The sequence below is a fragment of the Mytilus californianus genome, unplaced genomic scaffold (genome assembly GCF_021869535.1).
Source record: "Mytilus californianus isolate M0D057914Y unplaced genomic scaffold, xbMytCali1.0.p SCAF_6, whole genome shotgun sequence".
Taxonomy (NCBI): domain Eukaryota; kingdom Metazoa; phylum Mollusca; class Bivalvia; order Mytilida; family Mytilidae; genus Mytilus; species Mytilus californianus.
The window spans coordinates 43,979,799-44,005,850 of NW_026262712.1; the positions used below are offsets into that span (position 1 = coordinate 43,979,799).

At 33.9% G+C, this 26,052-nt stretch overlaps 1 protein-coding gene across 1 annotated transcript; it reads right to left on the reverse strand.

Moving 5' to 3' along the window:
* Window positions 1-597: 597 nt before the first annotated feature.
* LOC127706178 (uncharacterized) lies at window positions 598-9,598 on the reverse strand. The gene is made up of 7 exons (XM_052210619.1): window positions 9,485-9,598; window positions 8,196-8,338; window positions 7,392-7,561; window positions 6,157-6,353; window positions 3,840-3,884; window positions 2,575-2,739; window positions 598-1,078 (listed from the first exon to the last, which is right to left on the reverse strand). The coding sequence occupies exons 1-7, from the start codon at window positions 9,582-9,584 to the stop codon at window positions 933-935; spliced, it is 966 nt and encodes a 321-aa protein (XP_052066579.1). The 5' UTR covers window positions 9,585-9,598; the 3' UTR covers window positions 598-932.
* Window positions 9,599-26,052: the final 16,454 nt, after the last annotated feature.

Sequence of the window (26,052 nt, forward strand, 5' to 3'; positions counted from 1 at the left end):
AGAAAGGTGTGCCTGATTTGAGTTTGTCATTCGTCAAGCGTCAATGTGGTATAAAATGACATATGAAATATGATATGATATGTATTCAGGTAAAACATGGAAAAACATGATAAAAAAAATATAGTTACGATACTGTTGTAAAGTCATTAAGGATTGCATATTGTGGTATTAATATTGATTCACTCATAGGGTCTTTGCATCGGAAATAACACATTTATTCTAAAACCAGTTGTTGGCATGATACGGGTTATGTTCTTCTCATATATTTTATGATGGTATGATACTAAACCCCTAATGGGAGGGATTGTACTTGATTTTCATATGATAAAGACATAATCTTTCAATCAGTTTAATTGGGGTCTGGAGCTGGCATGTCAGTAACTGCTAGTAGTCCTTTGTACATTAATGTATCATTGTCATTTTGCTTAGTTTTTTTTGTTACCTATTCTGACATCGGACTCTGACTTCTTTTAAACTGAGTTTTACTGTGCGTATTGCTATGTGTTTCTTTATTCTACATTGGATAGAGGTATAAGGGAGGGTTGAGATCTCACAAAACATGTTTAACCCCGCCGTATTTTTGCGCCTGTCCCATTGGCCTTTGTTAGTCTTGTATGTTTTTTTAATATTAGTTCATTTATATGTTTTGGAGTTTAGTGTGACGTTCATTTTCACTGAACTAGTACACAATGTTTTTAGGGGCCAGCTGAGGACCATCTACGGGTGCGGGATTTTCTCGATGCGTTGAAGACCCATTGGTGGCCTTCGGCTGTTGTCAGTCGGGTTGTTGTCTCTCTGACATATTCCCCATTTCCATTCTCAATTTTATGATAAACAATAATAAACGTAAAGAAATATTGAATGCGGTGAATTTGGGGAATACAATGATTTCTATAGCCTACTACAGTTTTATTAACACTAGTATCCAAGTTTTATTGTTCATTTCCCTGCTTCCATCTTAAACAATCGAGGAACACAAACAATCCGATAACAGACCCGATAATTGCAGCTCCCATAATTCCCATGGTTTTTGCTGATGTTCTGTTTTCATAAACACACTTTAAAGATCTTTTATACACTGAAAGAAAAAAAATGGATATGCTTTAATATTTCGTATCAGTTTTGGATTAAGCTTTAATATGGATTGTTTTAAGCTTACACTAGTATGGATGTAAATTATATGCAATGCATACATGCATTTGGTTTGATACATATTTCCGAAGTTGGGCGTCCATTTGGCTGTGCGGGATGTACAAGTACGCAACCACGTCCAGTCAGAATGGGGACGTTAAATCCGATGTCTAGTCTAGAGAGGGTGTCTTCATGCTCTCTGCACGTTAAGAACCTTTGCAACAAATCATTGAGAGATACGTTGGTGGTCTGTTTCAAGAGAAAAGTTATGTTCTTATCTAATAGACCCTCATTTTCCAATGCCAGTATAAATTTCATCCCAGACGGCCTCTATAACAGGACCTACCTATTGTATATATTGCATATTTGATATCGGCCTGTACATGCATGCAATATTTGACACTGGACGTTAAGGAACCAACAATCAATCAATACATAATAAATATTGTGTTGTCCTGAAAACTATTAGGCATTAATTTTAGCCACATTTGAGACTTTCATGCTTATCTTCTGTCTAATACATCCATAAATATCGATATCTTTGGGCATCATCCTTCTAAGTGTTTATTGCCTTTTTTGATTTACTATGTTTTATTTGACGTGTGATTTTTTTATTGCACCCTTGGTTGGTGTCGTCTCCCTCTTTTTTGAATCGCTTCAGACGCTATTACTTGTATACGAACTGCAAACTGTGATATACATGTACATGACGCTGACACAAGATGAAAATTGCGGTTTTTCGGAGTCTATGATATTTCTCTAGTACTTTAATGCCAACATATTTACTTGTATTATAAAAGGTTAAATAGTGCATAACGAGGTAAACAGATTATTGATTTAGATTGTTTTTATTTTATTTTATTTTCATTGAAATAGGCAAACGTTTAAAACAATACTTTTGGGATGTTCAATAATCAGGTTTTTTTTTTTACTTTTGGTAAGATATTCGAAAACCACTGGTTGTATTCATGAAGTGCCATTAAAAAACTGCCAATGTTAAATATATGGAAAAATCTGGAGAGAAAAATTTCCAGCGGAGCTGCTGACCGTGCAAGACACTAATATGTAGTCAAGGTCGTTAACAAATACCTCGTTCGTTGTAAAGGACTCGAACCTTGTGTTTTGTCGTCTGCATGTGTTCCGTTAATATATACTATCAATTTATAAGACTTTTAAAAAGCTTGTTATTTTGAATCAAAGCAGCGAACATCCCTAAAATGAAGTTGTAGTTAAATATATACCAAATTGATTTTTGTTAAAAAAAATAGCAAATCAACGTTTAACAATCTATAAACAATCTTTAAACGCATTTGTTTTGCAATGCATTATTAATCAGATTTTATTTACGTCAGCATTTTTAACAGTCATTTTACTTTTATAAGAAAAAAGACGACCTTGAAGTTTAAAAATGCTATAAAAAATCGATTTCCCAAAAATACCTACTTGATGTACTCTTTCTATCGACTGTTAATTTTTCCTTTAGTTGTTTTACTTTTTGATCCACGTCGATAACACTCGGGGAATCACATGGTTTGTAACAATAGGAAGATGCATCCTGCTGCACTGGCGTAGAACACATTCGAACGCATGTCATATTACTTCTATCAACTGCCATGATTTATATGAAATAAATGTTAATGTTAATTGAAAAAATCGTACATAATAATGATAGTTTTTTCCCACAAGTCGACAATGTTGCCTGCTTGTTGAAACTACTGGGCTACATTTAAACAAACCAAAATGGCCGCCATGTCTTAAAATGGGGTAAAATGTAAGTTTTGTCTATTATCTAGAAAACCACTATAGAGAAATTCTGACAGGGTAGAACTGTCAAGAATGTTGAGATGTGTCTACTGCCAGAAGACTTCTTATCATACTAATTCATTGTGTTATAGGACCTTTTGCCTTGAAATAATAAGTTTTACATTATTTTTATGGTTTTTTTTCTTCTGGAAAGTGTAAAAGATGGTGAGAAACTTTAAATAGCAAATATGATCTTCAAGACGAGATCTACATGTCAGACGACTCCTTATTTAAGTTATTGTCCTTTAATGACGATGTTGATGATAGATCATGGTTTACGTATTTAGCACATCTTTTCTGAATTTTCTGGTATTAATGGATTTCAAACGTAATATTTGATTTGCCTTCGCAACTGTTTGGTTTCGTGCGCCACCGATGAGCGTTTTGATGGTTACCAATTAATAAGCCTGGTAATTGATGATTTACCCTCGAGGGTGAGTAAGGGGATACACATATGGTCACCTATGCCTTCTTCCGACCGGCAGTTACCTTTGCCACAGTGCGACGTTTAGCTGTGAGGGATGTACAAGTACGCAGCCACGTCCGGTCAGAATGTGGTCGTTAAATCCGAGGCTTCTTGTCAAGAGAGTGCCACGCTCTTTGAACGTTCAGAAGCTATGCAATAGCTCTTTGTGTGGTCCGTAGGTGGCCTTTTTTAAGGTGAAATTTTTGTCCCTGTCAAATATACCTTCATTTTCCAGTGGCAGTCCTTTCCCAGACCTTTATCTCGGAAGGCATCTATTATACAGGACCTTAACCCATTGTATTAATTGTTAATATGTTCTTGTCCTGAAAATGCATGAAATATTAGTAACTGGACGTTCAGCAACCTACAGTCAATCATCAATAATTGAGGAGTTTTTACATCTGTTGAATGTATTCACACATGTCCTTTATAAACTTACATCTAACCGATACAGTCATACTTTCAGCTAATAAAGCAGTGGCTTCTGTAAAAAAATAATGATAACGGTTACAAACTCAAAAGAGTAGATGCAATTATATTTATCACTATAGCATCCGTATTGCTAGTTTTAGTTACAAGTCATTATTTAATGGCGACCATCACAAATATTCTTCAACGTTGGGTATATACGAAATATATGCGTTTTTGACAATTTAATGATCAGCATTAGATATGACGCCAAACTCACATATTTTAAATCTTTGACCAGGTTAAATTAATAGTCAAATTTCCATTGAATTTACAAATACAGCGCATGCCTAAATTTGTTATTTTTATAATGTCTGCTACCATGCGCTGACTAAAACTGACCCGACTTAAATAATTCCGTTGCAAAATCCTGTTTCCTGTTTCATAAACCAAAATGCTTGAAATGCAGATTCACATATTTTTTGTATATTCGTCATTTACATAAACGATTAAAATTGAATAACTAGTAGATTTATATAAATTAGCAGCTGCGAAAAGACGGTGTGATACATGTGATACGCAATACTAGTACCTTTTCGGATTTAAAAAAAAAAATCGTATTTGATTTGGTCATTTAACTGTTTTTGATTCGAGCGCCACTCACGCGTCTCATTTGGGATAAACGCGGATCCAATATACTAAATCATAAGCCTGTTATGCTTAATGATTTTTATTTTGTGCATATTACAATTGTTTCCAGAATTAGGGGGAAAATTTAGAAGTCATCATTTAAAATATCTGCGTTCGAGCTTCACTGAAGACATTTAATGCTGTAACATTGGAATTGTTAATGTAATCATCAGAAGTAAGTGAAATCGCTGCGTAGGAAACTTGCTTGGAGATATTCTAAGGCGTATGAATATTGCCTTCAATACATTTGATTACTCTGGAACGACGAACAAGAAAATTTAAAAAATCAACACTCACAACCTTAAACGGGTAAATTTTGAAGAAAATTTATTTAAGCATACTGACCTAAAGTGTGAAATGATAAAAAAACCCAGATATTATGGTTTAAGTTCCGTAAACCTAGAATGTTAAATAAATTAAATAATCATCTTCTAAGGCATTTTACATGTTTTACTATTCCAATTGCAACAGCTGTGTACGGTTTCCAAATATCAAACTAAGCATAATCAAGGTATGGAACAAAATTTGAAAAAAGTAGTTAAATCGGACAGTGAAAGTCCCGTAACTGTGGATTGACGAAACAGAAAATTCGCTAAAACAGAGAGGGAGCCTTACAACACAGTCAAAGTTTTGCAGAAATCAATCGGAGCATACATGTACTGGAGTTTTTGCACAATATTTAAAAAGTAGCCATTAATGAAAATAACACTTTTTTAAAAACGTTCGTCCGAATAGTTTTTCGGAATAAACCTTCATCAGGAAACCATTAGTCTAACGGTTAAAATCCCAAAATCCTCGAACGACAAATCAACAAAATTGAAATCGAACTGTACTAAATGCTTTTTTTCATTTGTTATATTAGAAAAATCGGTTAAAGGTGCATTTTAAATTCAAAAACTCTTTAAAGATTTCAGGCTTCAGTTCAAAATCAGAAACGAAGTTAAAGAGCATTAAAAACTGAAAATTCCTAAACATTTTGTCAAATATGACTTAGCCAATCTATTTATTAGGTTACAAAAAACTTGTTTGTTATTCAACAGTAAATTTACAGAATATGAAGATATAAATGATATTTCATGTCAACAAAAAAGTGCTGACTAATGGACTGGTGATACTCGCGGGAAAAAAACTTCCACAAGCAATGTCATCGACCCAGTGGTTTCAAATACTCATCCAATATAGCAGCCTTATAATTTGGCACGCAAGACGCGTTTATAAAAGTATTAAATATAAGATATAAAACAAAAGTTCAAATGTAAATTTCTGACGGAGATATAGGAAATTGTAATTTTCGTAAAGTCTTTATCATTTCAAGTAAACAAAAACGTTGAATATGTTTTAGATACCTGAATATAAAACAAATCCTTTATTTTATCTAAATCTTCAGAAATGTACTACTATTGAATTATTGTCTTCCCGTACAAAGTTACAAAAGCTTTTCCGTATGCACCTATCTTATCCATGGCGCATCTCATTAGAATGACATTCAAATAGTGCATATGCGAAGGAAAACACAAAGATTAGAGATAACGTAAACAAACTATGAAGGAAGAACCAATAAAACAAAATGTAAATTTAGCATATGTGCATGCATCGATTCAATAATTTTCTATATATTATCATCATCAGAAACTTGTTTCATTTTACTTAAAACTTACCTTCTTCGTAATTTACCAGTGTTTGGAGTGGACTATAGAGTATAGCTGGTACTTGTGTTAAGTATACTTCCTCCCACACAGGACAACCAAATATGCTGTTTTCATCAAAAATATTTAGCCAACCAGTGTCATTTGGGCAACCATCCCATACTGAGTTGATGTAAAAGGTTCGATAGATAAGTGATGGCACTTGAAGTCTGAAAACAATTATATCTTGCAAAATAATTTAACTAAATACCGATTAAATTAAAGGGGCATTATCTGCGAATTTAAAATAATAATACAATTGTTTTCTGATAGCGGAATAATGAAAGATTATTTCGGTACGAGCAGTCAGTTTGGTCTAGTTCAATTTTGTCAAAATATGATCGAAAACATCGCAAATGTATTATTGACTTGTATGTCAATAATTCCACCTCATTGATCCCGCATTCATGTAACCCAAACTTGATCGCCAGCTGACGATTGGTTTTGCATGCCCTAAGCCTGTTCAATTATTTAAAAGAAGAAAAGAATGTCAACATTGGATAGTGAAACAAGTGAGCCAAGTAAGAAGTTATTCATATCCAGCTAAAACCATAATTATGTCAAATGGGTGATAATGAATTTGACGGCAAATGCCCCTTTAAATGCATATTTCTCTTTTAAAAATGATCAAAACAACCAAGGACACTCACTTTTTTTTTTACAAAACATTTGTTTTAAACCACACCCCGACAGAAATATAATGTTTTTTTTTAGCTACGTTGGGGAAATTTTAAGATGGCGTAGAATTCTTTTTTTGTTGTTGTACTTACTCCATCGTTATGGACCTAAAGATTTTGCTTTCGATTTTTATCGAAGTGACCCACAACTTTAAAACTGAATAGAAAATAAATATTTCGTAGATGTATTAGTATGACATATCTTTCGTTCGAGGACTTTAATTAAAAGCAACAGTAGCTTACCGATGTTCAAATCTCATAAATCGAGGAGACAGATCTCAAGGTAATAAACAGAGGCTGAGGAAATCTGGTGAACTTCAATAGGAGGGCATGCAGCAGGCATCAATGTATAAATCTGTCTTTTCTGAATAAAGTCACAATTGGAACCCTTGTCTGGTTTTCACAGATCAAGACAAGTAATGGAATTTGAAAATGTTTTCCTGATTTACACAGTGGTCAATATTTTATCAATTCGACTCAAATTATATTTAAGGTAGTACAAGAATTAACAATATTTTTAACCTCCCTTACCCGGTTATGCTGAAAAAATTTACGGCAACATTGCTGGTAGAGTTGTATAAATCAGCATAACTTGACTGTTTTAAACGCGCAAGACTGAACCAGTTGGTCTTGTTGCTGCCTACTCCGTCAAACATAAAGAACGCAACCTCCTCTCCATTGTTATGTATTCTAACAAGGACCTGTAAATCGGGATTAAAAAAGGTAAAACATCATCAGTAGAATGAAGGTTTCGATACTTAGTTATGTTTGGTTATAAATCATCTTAATCGCATGAACTTTAAGCTGTAGAACCAGTTTCAGTTTCTTGCTGATGTTTGATTGTTAGAGGCAAAAGAAGTTAAACACTAAAACGACGTATCTCTATTAAATATATTAAGGGATGACCATTCATCTGTCCAATAAATCCTTATACAATTATGGTTCAATTTTCCATAAAAAAATTGAATCGTAGAATACAGAAATAAATTTAACACGATGCAAAAAAGAGCAGATTGTTTTATTAATTGGTTGCTACTGACCATAAGAAATAATTAAAACACATAACTATATATTGCTGAGTGAAATCTTAATGCATAATGTGGAGGAGATAACTGTAGTTCAATCTCATAATTTAAGATAAAAAACAGAAAAAGCTTGACGGTTATTTTTTCTGTTGAACAGTTCTTGGAAGGGTTTGTGTGAATTTATGACGCTATGATTGAATTTCGATTATTCAGGTGAGAGAAAAAAAAAAAAACACACAAATTAACAAACGACAACTGAAACATTATTCATATGCTGGAATTTAGTTTAATAATAGTTACAAGTAAATACCTCTGTAATACCGATTTTTGACCATTGGTTAACAATGTCCGACTTAAAATGCTCCCTTACTGGTTGCACTAGCGATTGTGCTTGTGCATTATCCACATTTAGAATATCCGGACCGGTAAATAGCTCGTACACACTTCCATTGCCTACAAATAAAAATAACACATTACATTTTGTACGTCTGAGGCGCTTTTCTGGATTTACATTTACTAGGAACGCTTAATTTTCCAAAGTTTACACATTATTTTGTGTCGGAGTGTAAATAATAATTGCATTCAATAGACAAGCAGCAATACACAAAACACTATAGGAAAACTAAAGACCAAGCGTGAACTTTGGTCAAAGTCCATTGACGCCCGAAAAGGGTAGAATCTAAATGACCGTTAAATATGGTCAACTACATATGGTGGCTATCAATCTTGCCAAGTATGAGAGTTTTCAACCAAACTACCCCAGGGGAGATGCGTATACAAAATGTCATTGTAGTTGATAGGTAGTCCAAACAATGCTCAAAGTTCAATAACTCATGCGAAATTTGTGAAATCAAAATAACAAAATAATACGATAAAAAGACGATACCTCACAATCTTACCAAATATAGGAACTCTCTATCAGATGGTCTTGGAGGAATTTCGTTAACAAGGTGTCATTGTTACATTACTCTAAAAATGGTAAAAGTCCCATAACTCCCGTAAACATTGTCAATTGCAAGGTATATATTATGGTTGAACACTATTCTTTTCATGCATTACACATTGTGTAAAGGTTTGCCAAAATTTAGTTTCATTTCATTTTACATAAAAAAAAACACATAGCTGAGAGGGTGATAGAGCAGATTGTTACCCCGAGAAAACATTGTAAACTGAGGCGAAGCCAAGGTTGACAATGTATTTTCGGGGGCGGTAACAATCTGCTCTATCACCCTCTCAGATATGTGTTATTTAATTTATTATACTGAATGTTCTGTTATTACTGTCTATTAAATTTCAAATTCAAAGTAATGAATTATGACGTCTTGTACATAACAACCATCCATATTTTATAAAGCGCACACTTGATCAAGCGTCTCCGTGAAGGGTTATAGAGAATTTACCATAGGATAGAATAAATTGTCTTCCTCGTATTAACCAATCAAATCTGGCATTTTGAGGTGAATTATAATAACACTAATTATCGTTCTTTTTACGCTACCACGATACCGTTGATTTATTATGATGGTGATGACTTCAATAATAACCGTCATATTTTTCATCAAATGATTCTTAAAATATTATTGTTTTATTTTATCTTACCTCCAGTGGCTGCTTTAAATATTAATTTCCATTCTTCTGAATCCAATGCAACAACATATAAAACATAAATTAATTTGAAAACAAAAATAATACTCCGCATTGTAAACTACTCCTCTGATATAATGTAAGCTGAATTTGGACAGAATTAAAAATGATTACGTGAATTCCTTATTTTATTACAGACTGTCAATAAAACATAACACGTAAACATTAAAATGGAGCCAAAAAAAAGTAAATACGCAGACAGCTTCAATCGATTCGAAAGTATACTTAATCAATCTTAACATTTGTAAAGGGTATTTATTTAGCTTTGTGTGACGATTAAAGAACTTTCCGACAATGTGCGGTGTTTAAGTCTTATTATGGTGATTTAATATTTCAATCAAATGACGGAAACATCGTCCTCGAGACAAAAAAAATCGACAGAGAAATGCAGCTATCAGGAAATAACCCAATATTCTGAAATCTTCAATTAGTTTAAGGGCCTCGATGACCGAGTGGTCATAGTAGTCAAACTACTGTATCATTAACCAGTCAACACGGAATCAATCAAATCCATTCGTTTTAGCTCACCTGGCCCAAAGCTATTCTTCACTTTAAGTCCGTCGTTCGCTCACTTTACAAACACCTTCTCTGTAACTACTTCGCCAATTTGAAATCAAACTTTGGCAAAATCCTTTTTGGTAATATTTAGAAAATAGTACAGATAGCATGCTAACCAAAATGGCTAAAAAAGAACAAAAAAGGTATAGACTTTGTCTATTAGCTTGCTAACTGTTATGAATAAAGAGAAAGTGACACAGGAAGAAAGGTTCAAAATGTTGAGATCAACCTAGTGTCCATTTACATCAAAATGGTCGGGCCATTTATCATTCATGTAGTTGTTGCCCTTAATGACTAATTTTACCATTTTGCCAATTTTTGCCTATTTTCTTGAAAAAGTCATAAATTGCCAAGCTTGTCAGTTGACTCCCTTTAGAAATCACTATCCTTAATTAACGATGCCTTTGTTTACCAATATTTGATAAATGATCAGCAAAATCTTCAAACATGCCAACACGGACAGAAATTGGTACTTGTCTCCTCAAAGAAGCTATTTTCCTGAAATGACAATTTTTGTGCTTATGTCAATTATCTTTCACTATTAAAAAAAAAGACTAAGAGAAATGAGTAAACAATAAACTCGTGATATATACCACGATTAAAATTTTGTACGCCAGACGATCGAACCACAAAATCCAAAAGGCACGATAAAGAACGAAGTCGAAGAGCTCTGAGGTCCAAAAAATTCGGAAAGCCGATATCGTTCGTCGACACCTTGCAGTAGTTATTCATTGCAGATGTGTATCATGTTTTCTTGCGTTTGTGCCTATCACCTCGAGAACTGTTACAGATACATATATTTTTTTGCGAAAACTATTCGAAAGTAAAGATCTACAAAAAGGTTAACCTAGCTGAAAATTGTCTGCCGACTCCTTATCAGAACTGCTGCCCCATAATATTTAAAAGAGAAACTATTCATGAACTAAATCTAGGCAGCAATATTGATAAGTGACCATTGTAGAATATTCACATAGAAATAGATAATTGATATATACTCTTTAGAACTTCCATTTAAGATATATATTTTGTACGGAAATCTTATTGATTAAAAAAAACAAAACAACAAACTTTCTTTCATCCATAAATTAGAATAATAAATAAGTTAACAAATATTTACACAAATTAGAAAAGATTAACATATTCAGTAAAAGTAACAAGGAACGTAATTAATTACAGGAAATTTGTGCGAAAAGATTGGTAGCAGGTAAAATATCGAGAGTATAATTGCTTCTATTGTCAAACAGTTACTGTTTTGCAAGGCATAATAAATAGCGTATAAAGAGTTAAGTAATTCTTTAATTAATTTAAAAACCCAGCATATTTACTTTAACTTGTTAACTTATTTAGATCAATGCACTATAGAAATAATAAATGCTATTTCTATTCTATATAGTCTGAAATATAAACAATACTCAATAAGCTGTTTACCATGTTTACGTAAATCGATCCTTGTAAAGTTTACATGACATAATTAAAATAATATTTTGGAGATGTTCAATCAACCGATAAACACATACACAGACAAAAAAACCTACTTTTTTAGTCTTAGATACACGATTCGTTTATTAAGATGGTATTAACTTTTGAGAGTAACTGCAAGATCGGTATTTTTTGGTCTGTTTTGTTAGATTTTGTGTCGATCTAATAAGTCTAGATTTGTCAACAGATTTTCAAATTGTATTATGTTTTGCTGTAAAACTATTGTCTATTGTATAAGGTGGAGGGGGCCTCGCAAATGTTAAAACGCGCCAAACTCTGTATGTGCCTGTCCCAGTCAGGAGCCTAAAATTTAGTAGTTGACGTTTGTTGTCGTGCGTTATATATGCTATTCGTTTTGTGTGCATTTATTTTTTGTTTCGTTTGGGTCGAATAACTTGTTATGTATATGTTTTATGCTCATTGTTGATGCAGTACGGTGACCTATAGTTACTAATTTATACGTTAACTTTTCTCTATTTGAAAATATTCCTATATAGGCAATTATACAACATATCATTTATAAATACAAGACCACTAACCGTCTTAAAAACAGACATGAATCTATACAACACAAGCTCAAAATTATGAAAATCAGTGAATAAATTTAACGGAGGCCGTCAAATTTTACATCAAGTTGAGAAAAAAACCCTGATTGATATGTACCTCGATGTACAATAAAATCTTCAGTATAAAATAGCCGTCAATAAAAAATGTGTCTGCCCAAAAAATTGAGATGATGTCCCTTTGTTAGAAATTAAAGATATATTTCGTATCATTTCAGTTTTTACAAAAAAAATATAGAGGGATAATTTCTGGTCAGATTTTATTCAAATTGGTACAACTGAATCGTAATTTTCATATTTATATTTTTGCATTGCGTTAACGTTTTGTTGTTAAGAGTTTTCTTTTTCTGATGATTTAAACACCGATTTTTTGGCTGATAATTTACTTAATATTTCATTAATAGTTATCATTGTGTTTATGTCAACAGAAAAAAAATTTAAAAAAAATAGTTGAAGACAAAACAATAACCAAATAAACTTAAAACAACTGACTTGTAAAAAAAAATACATTCACACCATTAGAAAAGTGTTTTAATTGTTGAATGCTATATGTTTATCTCTAGATCACATTTGCTGTATTGTTGTTACTTGGTTTCTTTCTCATTAACATATCACCTACACGTTTACATCTCCTTTCATTGACATGTTAATTCAATTCTTAATAAACATTCCTGCTATTACAAAATAGGTTACTGAAATGGAATTACATCTTGAGCAATGAATCAATTATAAGCATAGTCAATTCACCGACTTCAGAATATCAATTACATATTGTTTGGTCACAGAAAAGAGAGTAGAGGCAACTGAAAAGACAAGAAGGAATGGGTTACGACTCGACAGTGGAGAATTACAGCACCAAAATCAAAGCAAGAAGAAACATAAAAAACTATGTGACTCGTTATTTAATTTAAAAGCCAAAAATAGCTACAGTATTTTCATGGAAAAATGTATAAAAGCAAAGCCTTAAAACAATTTCAACAACATTATAAAATATTGGTAGAAAAATATAGATTAGCTATTTCTCACCACTACCAATTTTTTGGGAGCTCAGCATCCTTATGTGGACTTGTTAGAACATACAGTGTGGTTGAGGTAAAATGTCCACACAGTTGGTGATAAAATGAAATTTCCTTCATGATGAATAAATGGTCTTGAAAAAAAGTAGTCAGTTCAAAAAATTGAAATACATCCTGACTATTGTGCTAGATGCCTAATACAGTTAATATACTTGTATCAATAACCATTATTACTATAATTAATTCTTTCTCCTGAAATCCCGTTTTAAGTGGTACTGCTGTCATATTATCCAATAGTGTATAAACAATTTCCATGTATATACAAGTGACTGATTCTGCAGTGCCGAGGCTTAGAATATTTACTGCTGGGTGTTATGTGGTTACATTTTTGTTCGGAATTGAAAGGTCAGACATATATGCAGGTGGGAAATATTACGTTGAAGCATCTTCGCATGGTTTGAAGCATGTTTGTAGTATTTGCCACGGTACAGCGTTGTGACTTCACACAGTATTGTCATGATACCAATTTAAACACAAGTGGTTTGATGGAGATATTAAGAGGTATATGAAAACATATACCATGGGAAGATTCCGAACATACAATATGAAATCAATACGTATAGATTACAAAAATAAACAGGAAATCACATGCATCTTCAGTTGGCAGTGCTTCCAATAAAAAGAAGTCTTGTGATAGTAATTTGTGAAAATAAAGAAGACAACAGTGACTTAAAAAAATTGCAAAATCATTGCACGATAGTGAAACATGAAGGAGACGTATTTTGATATAATAAATAAGCTTCATTAATATTTTTCATTAATACACATGAATACTCAATGTTAGATAGGGGCCTCGGTGGCCAAGTGGTCTAAGTAGTTCTACTACTGTAATCACTAGCCAGTCAACACTGAGGTTGCGAGTTCGAACCCCGCTCGTGCGGGTGCACTCGACTTCAATCTTAATTGACTAGGATTGTCAGTTTTCCTATCGAAGATCGGTGATTTTCTCCGGGCACTCCAATAAAAACTGGTCGCCACGAAATAGCCAAAATGTGGAGCTTAAAAGTTGCGTTAAAACACCAACAATTAATCAATCAATGTTAGATAAATGTGTTCATTATAAAACAATAATATATGACACCAAATGTTTTTTTATAGACGGCATATCGATTTCCATTTAAAACAAAGATTGGTAGACGAGCTTAGGATTTGTCGCGTTTACCTGATATCCAAATTCTAGAGTGGTGAGAACAAGCGTCATTTCGTTCGTCCGTCTATTTTTCCAACTCATATTTCAGTCCCACTTTTCACAGGTATAACGACGAGAGATCTTTTATATTTGGCCGATACCTACCCTCTACAAAGGATACAAGATTGTCTTGATGCTGTGTCAGGCGCAAACTTATTCTCCGTTTTCGACCTAATAAAAAGGATTCAATCAAATTCCTGTCAAAGCAACTTTTACAACAAAGTATGGACTCTATGAGTTCAAAACTAGGACATTTGGTGTTTGTAATGGCCCTGCCACATGTCAAAAGCTCATGGAGCTAGTTTTAAATGGTCTCCAATGGCAAATATGTCTCATATATGTCTTTTATAAATTGTGACTTGGATGGAGAGTTGTCTCATTGGCACTCATACCACATCTTCTTATATCTACTCATATATTTAGATAATATTTTTGTATTTGGTGAAAACATTGAGGAACATATGGAATGGCTAGATATTATTTTAGATTGAATTTCCAAAAACCAGAAAAATGTGTTTTACTTCAATCTGAAGTTACTTTTCTTGGCCATTTTATATAAAAAAAAAAAGGAATTCAACATAATCCTTGTCATGTCTATAAAATTTTAACTTGGCCTACTCCCCAAACTGTCATTGAAGTAAGCCAAGTTTTAGGCATGGGAAGTTACTATAGGAGATTTGTAAAGGATTTTTCATCCCTAGCAAAACCACTAACAGAACTAACCAAGAAAATCAAAGGGTTCAATTGGACACAAGACTGCCAAGTTGCCTTTGACAAATTTAAAAGTGTATTTACCAACACAGAAATAATGGCCTTTCCAAAAGATGAGGGTGAATTTTATTTTGACATTGATGCATCTGATATAGCAATCGATGCCGTTTTAAGCCGAATGCAAGACGGCCAATTAAAGGTTATCTCTTATGGGAGTCGTACCATCAATAAAGCAGACAAAAATTACTGCGTAACTGACAAGGAGCTGTTAGATATCCGACATCTTGTTGAATACTATAGACAATTGGGACGGAAATTTTGTGTCAGAACAGACAACCAAGCCTTAATTTGGCTATTTAGTTTAAAAGAACCAAAAAGCAGAGTTGCCAGATGGTAAGAGATACTCTCACCATTTATTTTTTCGGTAGGGTATCGTCCTGGTATCAAACATGGCAACGCTGACGCTATGTCCAGATGCTATAATCCCCGTGAATGTGACTTGATAACTTTGATTTTCTAAAATTTGGCCTCTGTAAGAAATGCCATAAAACGGCCATTGATATGGATAGCTCTCTGGTGAATTTGTCAGAGATGCTAAACCAGACAATAACAGGTCAAAATAAAGACATGAAAGATGACCTAGTCCCTAGAAATGAAATCATTACTACCCCATATGTATGGTTAAAACCAGACAACAGGAGAAGGACAAAACTATTAGGACACCTTGTGAGGGTGGGCATTCAGAAACTGAGTTGCATAAAATGAAATTGCAAGAAAATGACCCTGATTTAGGACCACTCCTTAAATGGAAGGAAAGTGGTCAGAGACCCACAAGTTCTGATATACAGCAAAACAGTGCTGCGAATCCACATTACTGGCACATATGGGATTCCATTGTAATAAGAAATGGATTGTTATGAACAATTTAGTTAAAGGGATGGTGTAAATGACCATACCCAGTTTTTAGTCCCATTCCTACTCAAAAGGGAAATTTTAGAAAACATGCATAATCCTGTATTGTCAGGCTATTTAGGGCAAAAAGAAAACAAAAGCCAAATTATGAGGGAGGATGTAGATATCTGGATTAGCCAATGTGCCATATGTGGTGCTAATAAACCCCCTCATAAGTCCTCAAGATGCATCACTTGAAGATTAGCCACTGATTTTCTAGGTCCCTTACCCACCACACCTAGAGGCAATAAACTTATTTTAACTGTGACTGACTATTTCACAAAGTGGGTTGAGATGTTTCCTGTTAAAGACCAGACTGCTGTTGTATGTGCACAGTTGATCTTGAATGAAGTCATATATCGTTTTTGCAGTCCATTGGCTATTCATTCTGATCAAGGCCGTGCCTATGAAAGTAAAATTTTTCAGGAATTATGTAAAATTCTTTAAAAAAGAAAAACTAGGACAAGTCCTAGAAATCCAAAATGTAATGGACAACCTGAAAGATTAAACCGTAGTATAATATCCATGATAAAATTCTACCTTAGGAGAGAACAGACCACTTGGGACATGAACTTGGGCAGTTTAGCAGGAGCATACAGAGCTAGTCCGAATAAGTCTACATGCCTGACCCCAAATATACTCATGTTGGGAAATGAGGTTAGACTTCCATATGAACTATTAATTAGACAAAAATAAAGGTGATACTTCATGGGGCAATCATGCATTAAACATTAAAGAAAGAATGCAACGTGCACACTGTGTTGCACGAAAACATTTGGAAGTGAACTGTAAAAGGCGAAAAGACTTTAATGACACACAAACAAAACTATATGGATACAAAGTCTCAAATAAAGTGTCGTACCGTAATGAGATTAAAAGGGAAGGAATATGTTCCAAATTACAACTCCTTTTAATTGATCCTTGTCTTGTGACCAAGAAAATAAATGACCTGAATTACGAAATTCAAATGGATGGTCATAGCAAAAGGAAAGTTGTCAATCATGACAAACTGAAACCCTATTAAGCATGTTATGGTCAATCCCACCCCAAATGGATTAAAAAGTTTAAAGTCTTGACTTATTTTGAAGAGTCAAAACATCCTGTTATTAGTTTTGCCATCTAAAAACGTGTGTCCACATTACACACGAATTAAAGAAAATTTGTTTGTTGAAATTGTTATGGAGTTCTACATGTGTAACTGTTGTCATTGACGATTAATTTGACTTGGCTTTAATTAAAAGTCAAATGATTTTTGTTATTATTATCATTATATATTTGACCTAGGGAGGTCACATATACTTTTAACGTTTATCAAATTTAAACCTTGCAAAGTTATATGTACTTTGGTCATTGTTTTATAATTAGACATTTTCTATACCTAAACTTAAATGCTGGCAATATAATATAAGGTTTACAGAATTTAACACAATTTCCAAAAGGGTCACATGCACTGAAAAATAGAAATAACCATGATAATAGGTCTTTTGCTAGGATGGTTGTGATCAGTTTCCATGGGCAAACTGATATATAAGAAGCTTTACAACGGGAGAGTCCCTTTACTTTACAGGAGACTACTTATCGTCTGTGTTTTTCAGATGTCGTCCCAAATTCGAATGTAAAAAAGAGGCTTGGCCTACAGATGTTTGAGATGTTCCCCTGTGGAGGAAGCCTACGTGGCAGAGAAAAGCCGCATGGAAGCCCACATCTCAAGAGGTGGCCCCATACTTCTGTTCACTCTGTATGTACGCACCGGTGTGAGTCATTGAAAACTTTGCACAGACAAGTGGACACTTTTATGCCACATGTCAACCAGAGAAATGCCTGCATGGCGAAGAACATGTTCAAAGGAGATACTGAATACCTCTATACCAGTGTCAAGCCACATAAATTTAATGTAATACCTGGATTTCCAGACTATGAGGTTTTGCCAGCTGTAGAATACCAGAAGAATTGGGCTTCCAAAGTCCGAGCAAGACCTCTGGCTACTACCATAACTACTCTGGCCCAACCCTTAGCACAGCCAGCATTTAGGGTTCAGGCTCCAGTAAAAGCAGTGGCTCTATCAGCTCCTCACCTTAACCAGATAAACATCTCCTACAATGTGGTGGCTGCTGGCAAGACTAGCTAGGCAACAGTCATCACTACAGAGCAGACTAGGGCCCCCAGTTTAACTGAAGGCAAACACACATACTTTTCAACACCACCATACCACACCAGTTGGCCCATCTGTACAACAACCCTTGTCTAGAATCTCAGCCACAGCAGTAAGACCAACAGTTGCTCAGGTCATTCCATTGGAGTCCAGCTCAGCATCTCCTACGGATGACCTGTACGATTTTTGTATGCCGTATGTTACGATGACTTTTCAACTGCTGACTACTCTACAACAGTATTCTTTAATTTCTCAGTACATGCAATTAGAATATCCACCTACTACAACATCTTTCTCACCTGTCACCTCTGTTAAAAAGACTTTACCTGTCACCTCCACATCTACTTATCCAGATTCTTCCAAGAGACCAGAGACACCGATGTCAACTTCTTTGAGTCCTGATGAAGAGCCGTACTCGCCTGAAATTGCATCATCAGTGCAGTACATCTTTGATATAGACCACATACAAGACGAGGAAGCTGAATATATCCTGCCGCAAAGTATGGGGTCTGAGGCACCTCAAACCTTGACCCCAAAACCTCAGCCAGAAGTGCCGACTCCACCACCATCAGACAAACCTGGACCAAAACTGAACAATTCTCATGCTAATCAACAAAAATTAGAGGCACTATCCACTTTCACCACTACCCAAGAATTGCTTCTGAAGGAGATCAGCCACAACACCAAGTCAATTAAAACGCTGTCCACTGATATTACTTACCTGCGTGAGCAGGTAAGACAATTTTAGAGGGTGCAAGGTCACCAACAGTCCATCCTGGACAAATTGTCCAATCTTGCCATTCGTCAAAACAAGCCTATAAGAACTGAAGGAAGCCCTATGGTAACACTTTGAATAAACCCAAACAGCCAAAAAAATGAAATCCATAGTAGAAAAGAAGGTGGAGACAAAAGAAATCTAATCTAACATATAGTTCTTGTTATGTAATTAATTATCTTTAGAACTTCTCTTTCTCTTAAATGTTGGCCTAACATTAAGTAATTTTTAATTAATGAATTTTAACTTATTTGTTTAAGTCTCAAAAGAGAAAGAAATATTTAAAATTTCAATGTATTTATAGAATTACATATTCAACATTTAAATTTGGTATTGTAAAGTAAAACTTTTTTTAAGTGTTTTAATGGTTAAGGAACTTGATCTGAACTATTACCTTTTTTATTTGATGAGATGGTTCCATACTGTGTGGTAGGGGATTACAAAACTTTTGATCCAATACCCCTGCACCCACCCCTACAGACCTAATGTCACAAACAAACTGTATAGAAAGATTTAATGATTAGAGAGGAGTTGCAGATCCCATAAATCTTAAGGTTTGGTTAGCTTTTGAGGTAAATGCCGACATTTTTGTGCTTTGTATAGAATATTACTATAAAAGATTGGATGTGGAATACCTGAACGTATAAGATGTCTGCATGCTGATTTATATTTGCGAATGTTGTCCTTGTGCCGATAAACACACCTTGATAAAATTTAGTAAATGTGTTGACTAGTTTGTGATATCGAAAACCCTGGTGTAATAATTTTTCAGTAATACAGAAATTTCTTTCGTTAAAATCAAATACGCTGTAAAAAACACGAGCGAATCGAACAAGTTGAGATATATAAGATGAGAACGTCACCATCTAAAAAGGATAATTAACAATAGGAAATGAAAAATCATCTCTTTTATCATAAATTTTGGTATTAAGTGTTCATTGTTAGTATCAGCTTTATTTAAATTGTAACTCATAACAATACAGAAACAGGTCCACAATAATTGGTGCACAGTTAGTCCCTTTTTATACATTTAAAGGGACATACATACACTATAATAAAGATAAGGAGTACGACAGAATAATAATTTGATTTTGCGTTTTTGCTTTTTTTGCTTGAAATATTTTTCTAATTTTATTGTATCAATTTTACGCAAAAATGCCAGTTGAATAATAACACAGCTTCCTTGGGTATCTAACTGATATCTTAAATAGGTACTGTTTCAGGAAGAAACTGACAGTTGCCTAAATATTTTTAGGAATATTGTGTAAAGAAGGACCTGACAGTGATTAAAACATATTTTGAACTGATAAGGAATCAGTGTTCTAATCTTAAATAATCTTTGCCAGAAAAGGATTCTGATTAACTTCTCTAGAAAGTATTAAATCTTATATAAAATGTTAGCTTAAATTAATAAATTATATAGCAAGACTCCAACGTGTAAAGGTTCGTATATCTCAGTTACATATCCTTATATAATACTACATAGAGAATTATATGGTACTCGGATCACAACCTCCTTTTTTCATGAATTTTAAGGCAATGAATAATGCATTTTGTGTACCAAATTTTAAACTGTGACTTATATTTTTAAAAGATAGTAGTTCCTACATATTTATTTTGAACTCCGTGGACTGGTTCAGAGAGGTGCTAGAATATTTCTGTAGTATAAAATTGTTGTAGAAACTGTGAAATACATATTTAATATATATGAAACTACTTACATAATAAAAAATGGAAACTTCAATAACTTGTTTGGTGTTCTTTTCACCAGGATATATACATTAGCTGAATTCATAATCTGATTGACTGTATTTTCATTAAGGCAGGAGAATAATTTATTATTTGGTAGAAATTTCAGTCTTATCGGTAATAGTCTAGAGTTATTACTTTTCCAAGTGGTTTAACTTCTAGAGATTTAAATTTTGTTGTCTGTTAGGTTAGTCACCCCTGGCTTGCTACACTATCATCAATATATCATGTAAACACTTCTAGTATTTCTAGCCAAAGGATACTCAGTGACAAAATGCAAATTAGCACTGGTTTCAGTATACCTGGTTGTAAAAACTCATTAAAATGATACTAAGTTTATAATTTTGTTTTCCAAATACACGTTTTGTCTACAGAAGATCCATTGTTGAATCTTAGAAGAAAGCAGTATGTCCTAAATATACTATTTGTTACTTTCATGTATCATGTGTATGTTGTAAGGACTTTGTTTTATAGACAAAATTTTTCATCCCATGTTAAAAAATATAAATTGCCTAGTCAAAAACTCATCAATGATATATAGTTTATACGACAAAAGACTGACAAACTAACATCTACAAAAGACTGGAATACATGTTTAAATAAAAGATCAACTGAGATGCAAATTTAAATATCATTGATGACCCAACACTTGAAAAGGTTTTGCCAAATAATGATTATGAAAGTCTTGGAGGAACATTCTCGTGTTTTGAACTTGACAATTTTGCAAACAGTAATTTTATACATAACATTGATCATATAGTCCTCTTCTTATGAAATGTTATCAAGTTCATGTAATTATTAGTAAACTTTCAATTTGCACTGGATCCTGGCAGCATTTCGACCATTAAAGTCAAATTTGACAATAATGTGCTCAATGGGAGGTCATTATTAAAAGAAAGCACAATCACTAATAATATTCTAAAATCAATTAAAAACAATAAAAAGAATAAATTGACCCAAATACCAATCATAATGTCACAATTGCAAATATTGCACATTTGACAAATTTAACATAACATATCAATCAATATTTTTGTTATGCCCCCACCGCGCGGCGAAGGGGATATTAGGTTTTACCCTTCACCATCCGCCAGTCCGCGTTTGCAAAATGCATGTTATGTGACCTTATTTGTGTACACATGTTATTTATGTGACCATTCCCTTTTATGTGACCGTCACATAAAAAAAATGAGAAATTTAGCAAAAATTGAGATTGATGAAGAAATTCCACGTGGTATTTTATTGTTTGAAGAGAACGACGAATTTGTTGAAGTAAAGGAACTAAAACGTTATTTTAATAAATCATTGCAGTCAGGCACAACACCAAGATCTGCCTTTATAGACGAAGTGAAGAAAAAAAGCAAAAAGAATCATGGATGCATCCACTTGAGAGAAAATCATCTAATTATCAAAAAGATTTCAAATATGAATCAAGCAAAACGCTAACTTTTTTTTTTCATTGAATAAATTTATTCAAACAAGTGAGTGATATAGATTGATAGGATTTTGTTTTGATACGACTGCAAAATTTCGCGGCTGTACAATGTTATTGCCATGTCGTCATACATGACATTTGCTGTCTGTGAACACAAAGGTTTCAGCAACTTATCTTTTGTAATAGTGAACAGAACATTATGATATTTTAACATAATGATAGCTAGTATGATTTATGGTATAGGATTGATTTGGGGGTTCTAGCATGTGTTTTTCAATATTTTGGGGGTATTTTTTTTTTTATTTTTTGCATCCATTAACTGCAGGGCGTATACTGTTTCACCTATCTGTCCAAAAACACATATTTCCGTCTAAGTCACACTTTTCCCAGCAACTTCCCATAACAACCACTTGATTTACCGTAAAAACTTCAGCTAGGGGTCCTTTACCGGTCTTGCAAATGTCATAGCTGTGGCACACCGTTTTGCTACAGATATTGAGTGTTTTTAATATGTGGAGAGAACAGGGTATAGTGAATGAGCAGTAGTTCACAGTTACCTAGTTTATTCACTCATTTTTTGCAACGGTTTTATGAATGTAGAGAGCGTGACGCTCTCTGTACACGATGAGTCCCTATTCTGACCGGACATGGCTTCGTACTTGTACATCCCGCAAAGCCAATAAAAAGGGTTTACTTGCGGTAAGAAGAAGAAGATCACAGTGATCATAATTTTACTCCCTAGTCAACTTTCACTGTTGACAAGAGGATGATGGTAACTGAAGTTACCATATTCCCAATATGGCGGAGGAGAATCCCCGTAAGATCTTTCCCTCTTAATTTCTTTGTTTTTAAATAAATGTGGCTAACAGTACTCAGCCGTCGTTTAGTTATTAACATTTGCAATGAGTCTGTAAAATATTAACATAAAACAGTTGTCCATTACTTAGAAAATAGAGAGTGAAAAAAGTACGTTGATGATGGTAACTGTTCATGTTATTTTTGAAAGATCGTTGTAACTTGCCAAAAGGTTGTATAAAACGACTAAGTACAATTTTAGCCATGATATATGGGCCCCCTCACCCTTAAATTAGTTTACGATACGTATTTAGTCCTATATTATGACCCATAGTTGAGTACTACATATCGGTATCAGGGGCGGATCCAGACACTGTGAAGAAAGGAAGGGTGTGCTAGCCAGGGTTTCTCGGATAAAAGGGGAGTACTAGTACTTTATTTACCATTTTTTTGTCTATTTTTCACATGAAAAAGACAAATTTTCCAATAATAGGGGGTGTCAATCCCCAGCAACCTCTTTTAGGATCCGCCACTGAGTATCGCTCTGGATCTTTATATTTTCACCATTGATATTTTTGTATTCTATCGAAAAGACAATACTATGGTAGTCACCAACGAAAGTGAAAGCAGCTTGATTGTGATAAGTTTTTTATATATATATTGTACATTGGTCTACACTCATTTTAAAATTATTTATTTGCACCATTAAAGTCCTTAAAATTGATAACTGCATTTAATATATTCATTACAGAACATCTAGAATTTCTGTTTTACTTCTGTAAAACATAAAATGTGTAAAATATTCCTTCTATTCACTATATGCTTTGATAAATGATGCTGTGTTGGGATATGATTTTGAGATATCAATTGGGAAAAAAATACCTTTCCGGCAATGATTTAGATAATGAAAAATATGGAATGATTTGGGGCTAACATTTTGTTTCAGGAATTTGCGAATTTAACTGACATATATATACCTAATAGTTGTAATTAATATGATGTCGATTTAAAGGATGTGTGTCTGACAAGTTTGATTGATTGATTGATTGTTGGTTGCTTAACGTCCAGTGGCAAATATTTCATGCATATTCAGGACGAGAACAAGTTCACAATAAATACAATAGGTAGGTTTGAATGGTATGAAATGTTTTCCAGAGATTCCTCTCTGGTTTCACTTTAAAGCAGAACACAATTATATGTTTATTTCCTGTTTCTGTTTCCCAAACCTACTATATTGAGGAGGGGGTCTGATCCTGAAATCCCAAGCTTAAAATCCAGAGGCCCCGAATTTAAAGAAATTTTTATCTCGACATCCTGAAATTTGAAATAGGCATTCCCGTATCCCAAAAGGATCAATCCCGAAATTCCGATCTTAAAACCGCCCAATCTCGGAGTCCAGAAAAAATTCCCCATCCCATATTGTGATGCCCTAAGAAGGCATACTCTTATGTCTAGCATTTCTTGAAATATGTTTAAATTTTCATTTTTCCTTCATTACCTCAAAGTAAAAGTTTTTTTTTTTTTTTATAAAACTATATCTATCTATTCATTTTTGACAAGAAACAGGAATTGCATATAAATCTGTTTAAGGCTTAGTCCTTCGAATTTTCATTTGTTTAATTATTTGATTCTATGTTGAAACATATATAGTTTTTTAGTTGGTATTACAACACTGTTTGTGAAATTGTTGCATCAAAGAAAGTTTCATTTTACAAATTTTAAACATTCTGATTTGTTTCCCCCGACACATTTTTGTCTCTTGCGCTAGTATTGGTCTATACTCCATTATAGTGGTTTCAGTTAAGATGGGTTTTTGTGTTTTATCTCATGTATAGTGATGTTAAACACTGTATGATTGAAAAGAAACCTTGTGTAATATAAAAGTTACCATCATTTCCTAACTATTTTGATCCGACAGTTACCACCATCCGATCTTGGAGTTACCATCATCACCGCATTTTTATTGTGTTCAATTTTCTCAGTAACGCACAGCTGTTGAAGGTTTTACAGATTCATCGCAAATGTTTATAACAAAACGACGGCTGAGTAATGTTAGCCATATATATGTAAAAACAAAGAAATTAAGAGGGAAAGATCTTACGGGGATTCCCCTCCACCATATTGGGATCGTGGTAACTTCAGTTACTATCATCCGCTTGTCAACAGTGACTTTGGTGGCCATGGCTTTCTCTGCTCTGCTAACTTACTATTGCAATTAGATTATTTAGAAAGTAATATATATGATGAGAAATTGTATATCAAAATTCTTCATGTTGACATTTTGCTGTTTAATCTGGTCAAATATGCAGATTGATTGTTGCCTGCTTAACATCCATTGGCAAATATTTCATGCGCGTACAGGGGGAGAATAAACTAACAGTATATAATATGAAGGTTCTGTAATGAAGGCCAGGGAAATTTGCATACCATTAGTAAATGAAGGTATATTGGATAGGGACAGACATTTTGCCGTGCAACATGCCAACTACGGACCGCTTCAAGAATTTTGGCAAGGGTTCGTAACATACAGAGTGCGTGGCACTCTATTTACACCTCCCCATTCTGAACGGACGTGGCTGCGTATTTGTACATACGGCACAGGCAAACGGAAGTAGACCAAAGTGATCATATTTCAATTCCCCGAAAAAGGGTGGTAGTGAATTATGAAGAATATAAAAATGATCTTCTAATTTGTGTATGACGAAATAATTACGGTTGACATACTTGGGTAGGCCTGCTACGGATGATTCCAACAAAGGTAGGCGTGTTATACACCATTGTGTAGATAAATCAATTTAAATTTACGGCATAACAAGTTTTAGTGGGGTTGACAACCGCGAAATCGGCAAATAACGGAATTTCGCGACCGGGTGACATTTTTCAAAAATGCGAGTTAAGTACCTTGTGTTATATTAAAGTATATAGGAAATTTTTTTCTGAGACAAGTGCCTAAATCTTAATCAACAAAAATATACCTACATCCATTTGAGATACAGCATATTAACCAGACAGACAATTTGGGTTCCTGTATTTAAAGCTTGCATGCCAGTATCCATATATAATGGGGTGTCGGCATCTAGAATTGATAGA

Coding starts and splice junctions, on each gene's coding strand:
- LOC127706178 (XM_052210619.1), bottom strand. CDS start 9,584: ATGCGGAGTATTATTTTTGTTTTCAAATTAATTTATGTTTTATATGTT. Junction 6,354..7,391: donor AATTTTTTCAGCATAACCGG/GTAAGGGAGGTT, acceptor AATTGTTTTCAG/ACTTCAAGTGCCATCACTTA. Junction 1,079..2,574: donor CGATAGAAAGAGTACATCAA/GTAGGTATTTTT, acceptor TTTTTCTTTCAG/TGTATAAAAGATCTTTAAAG.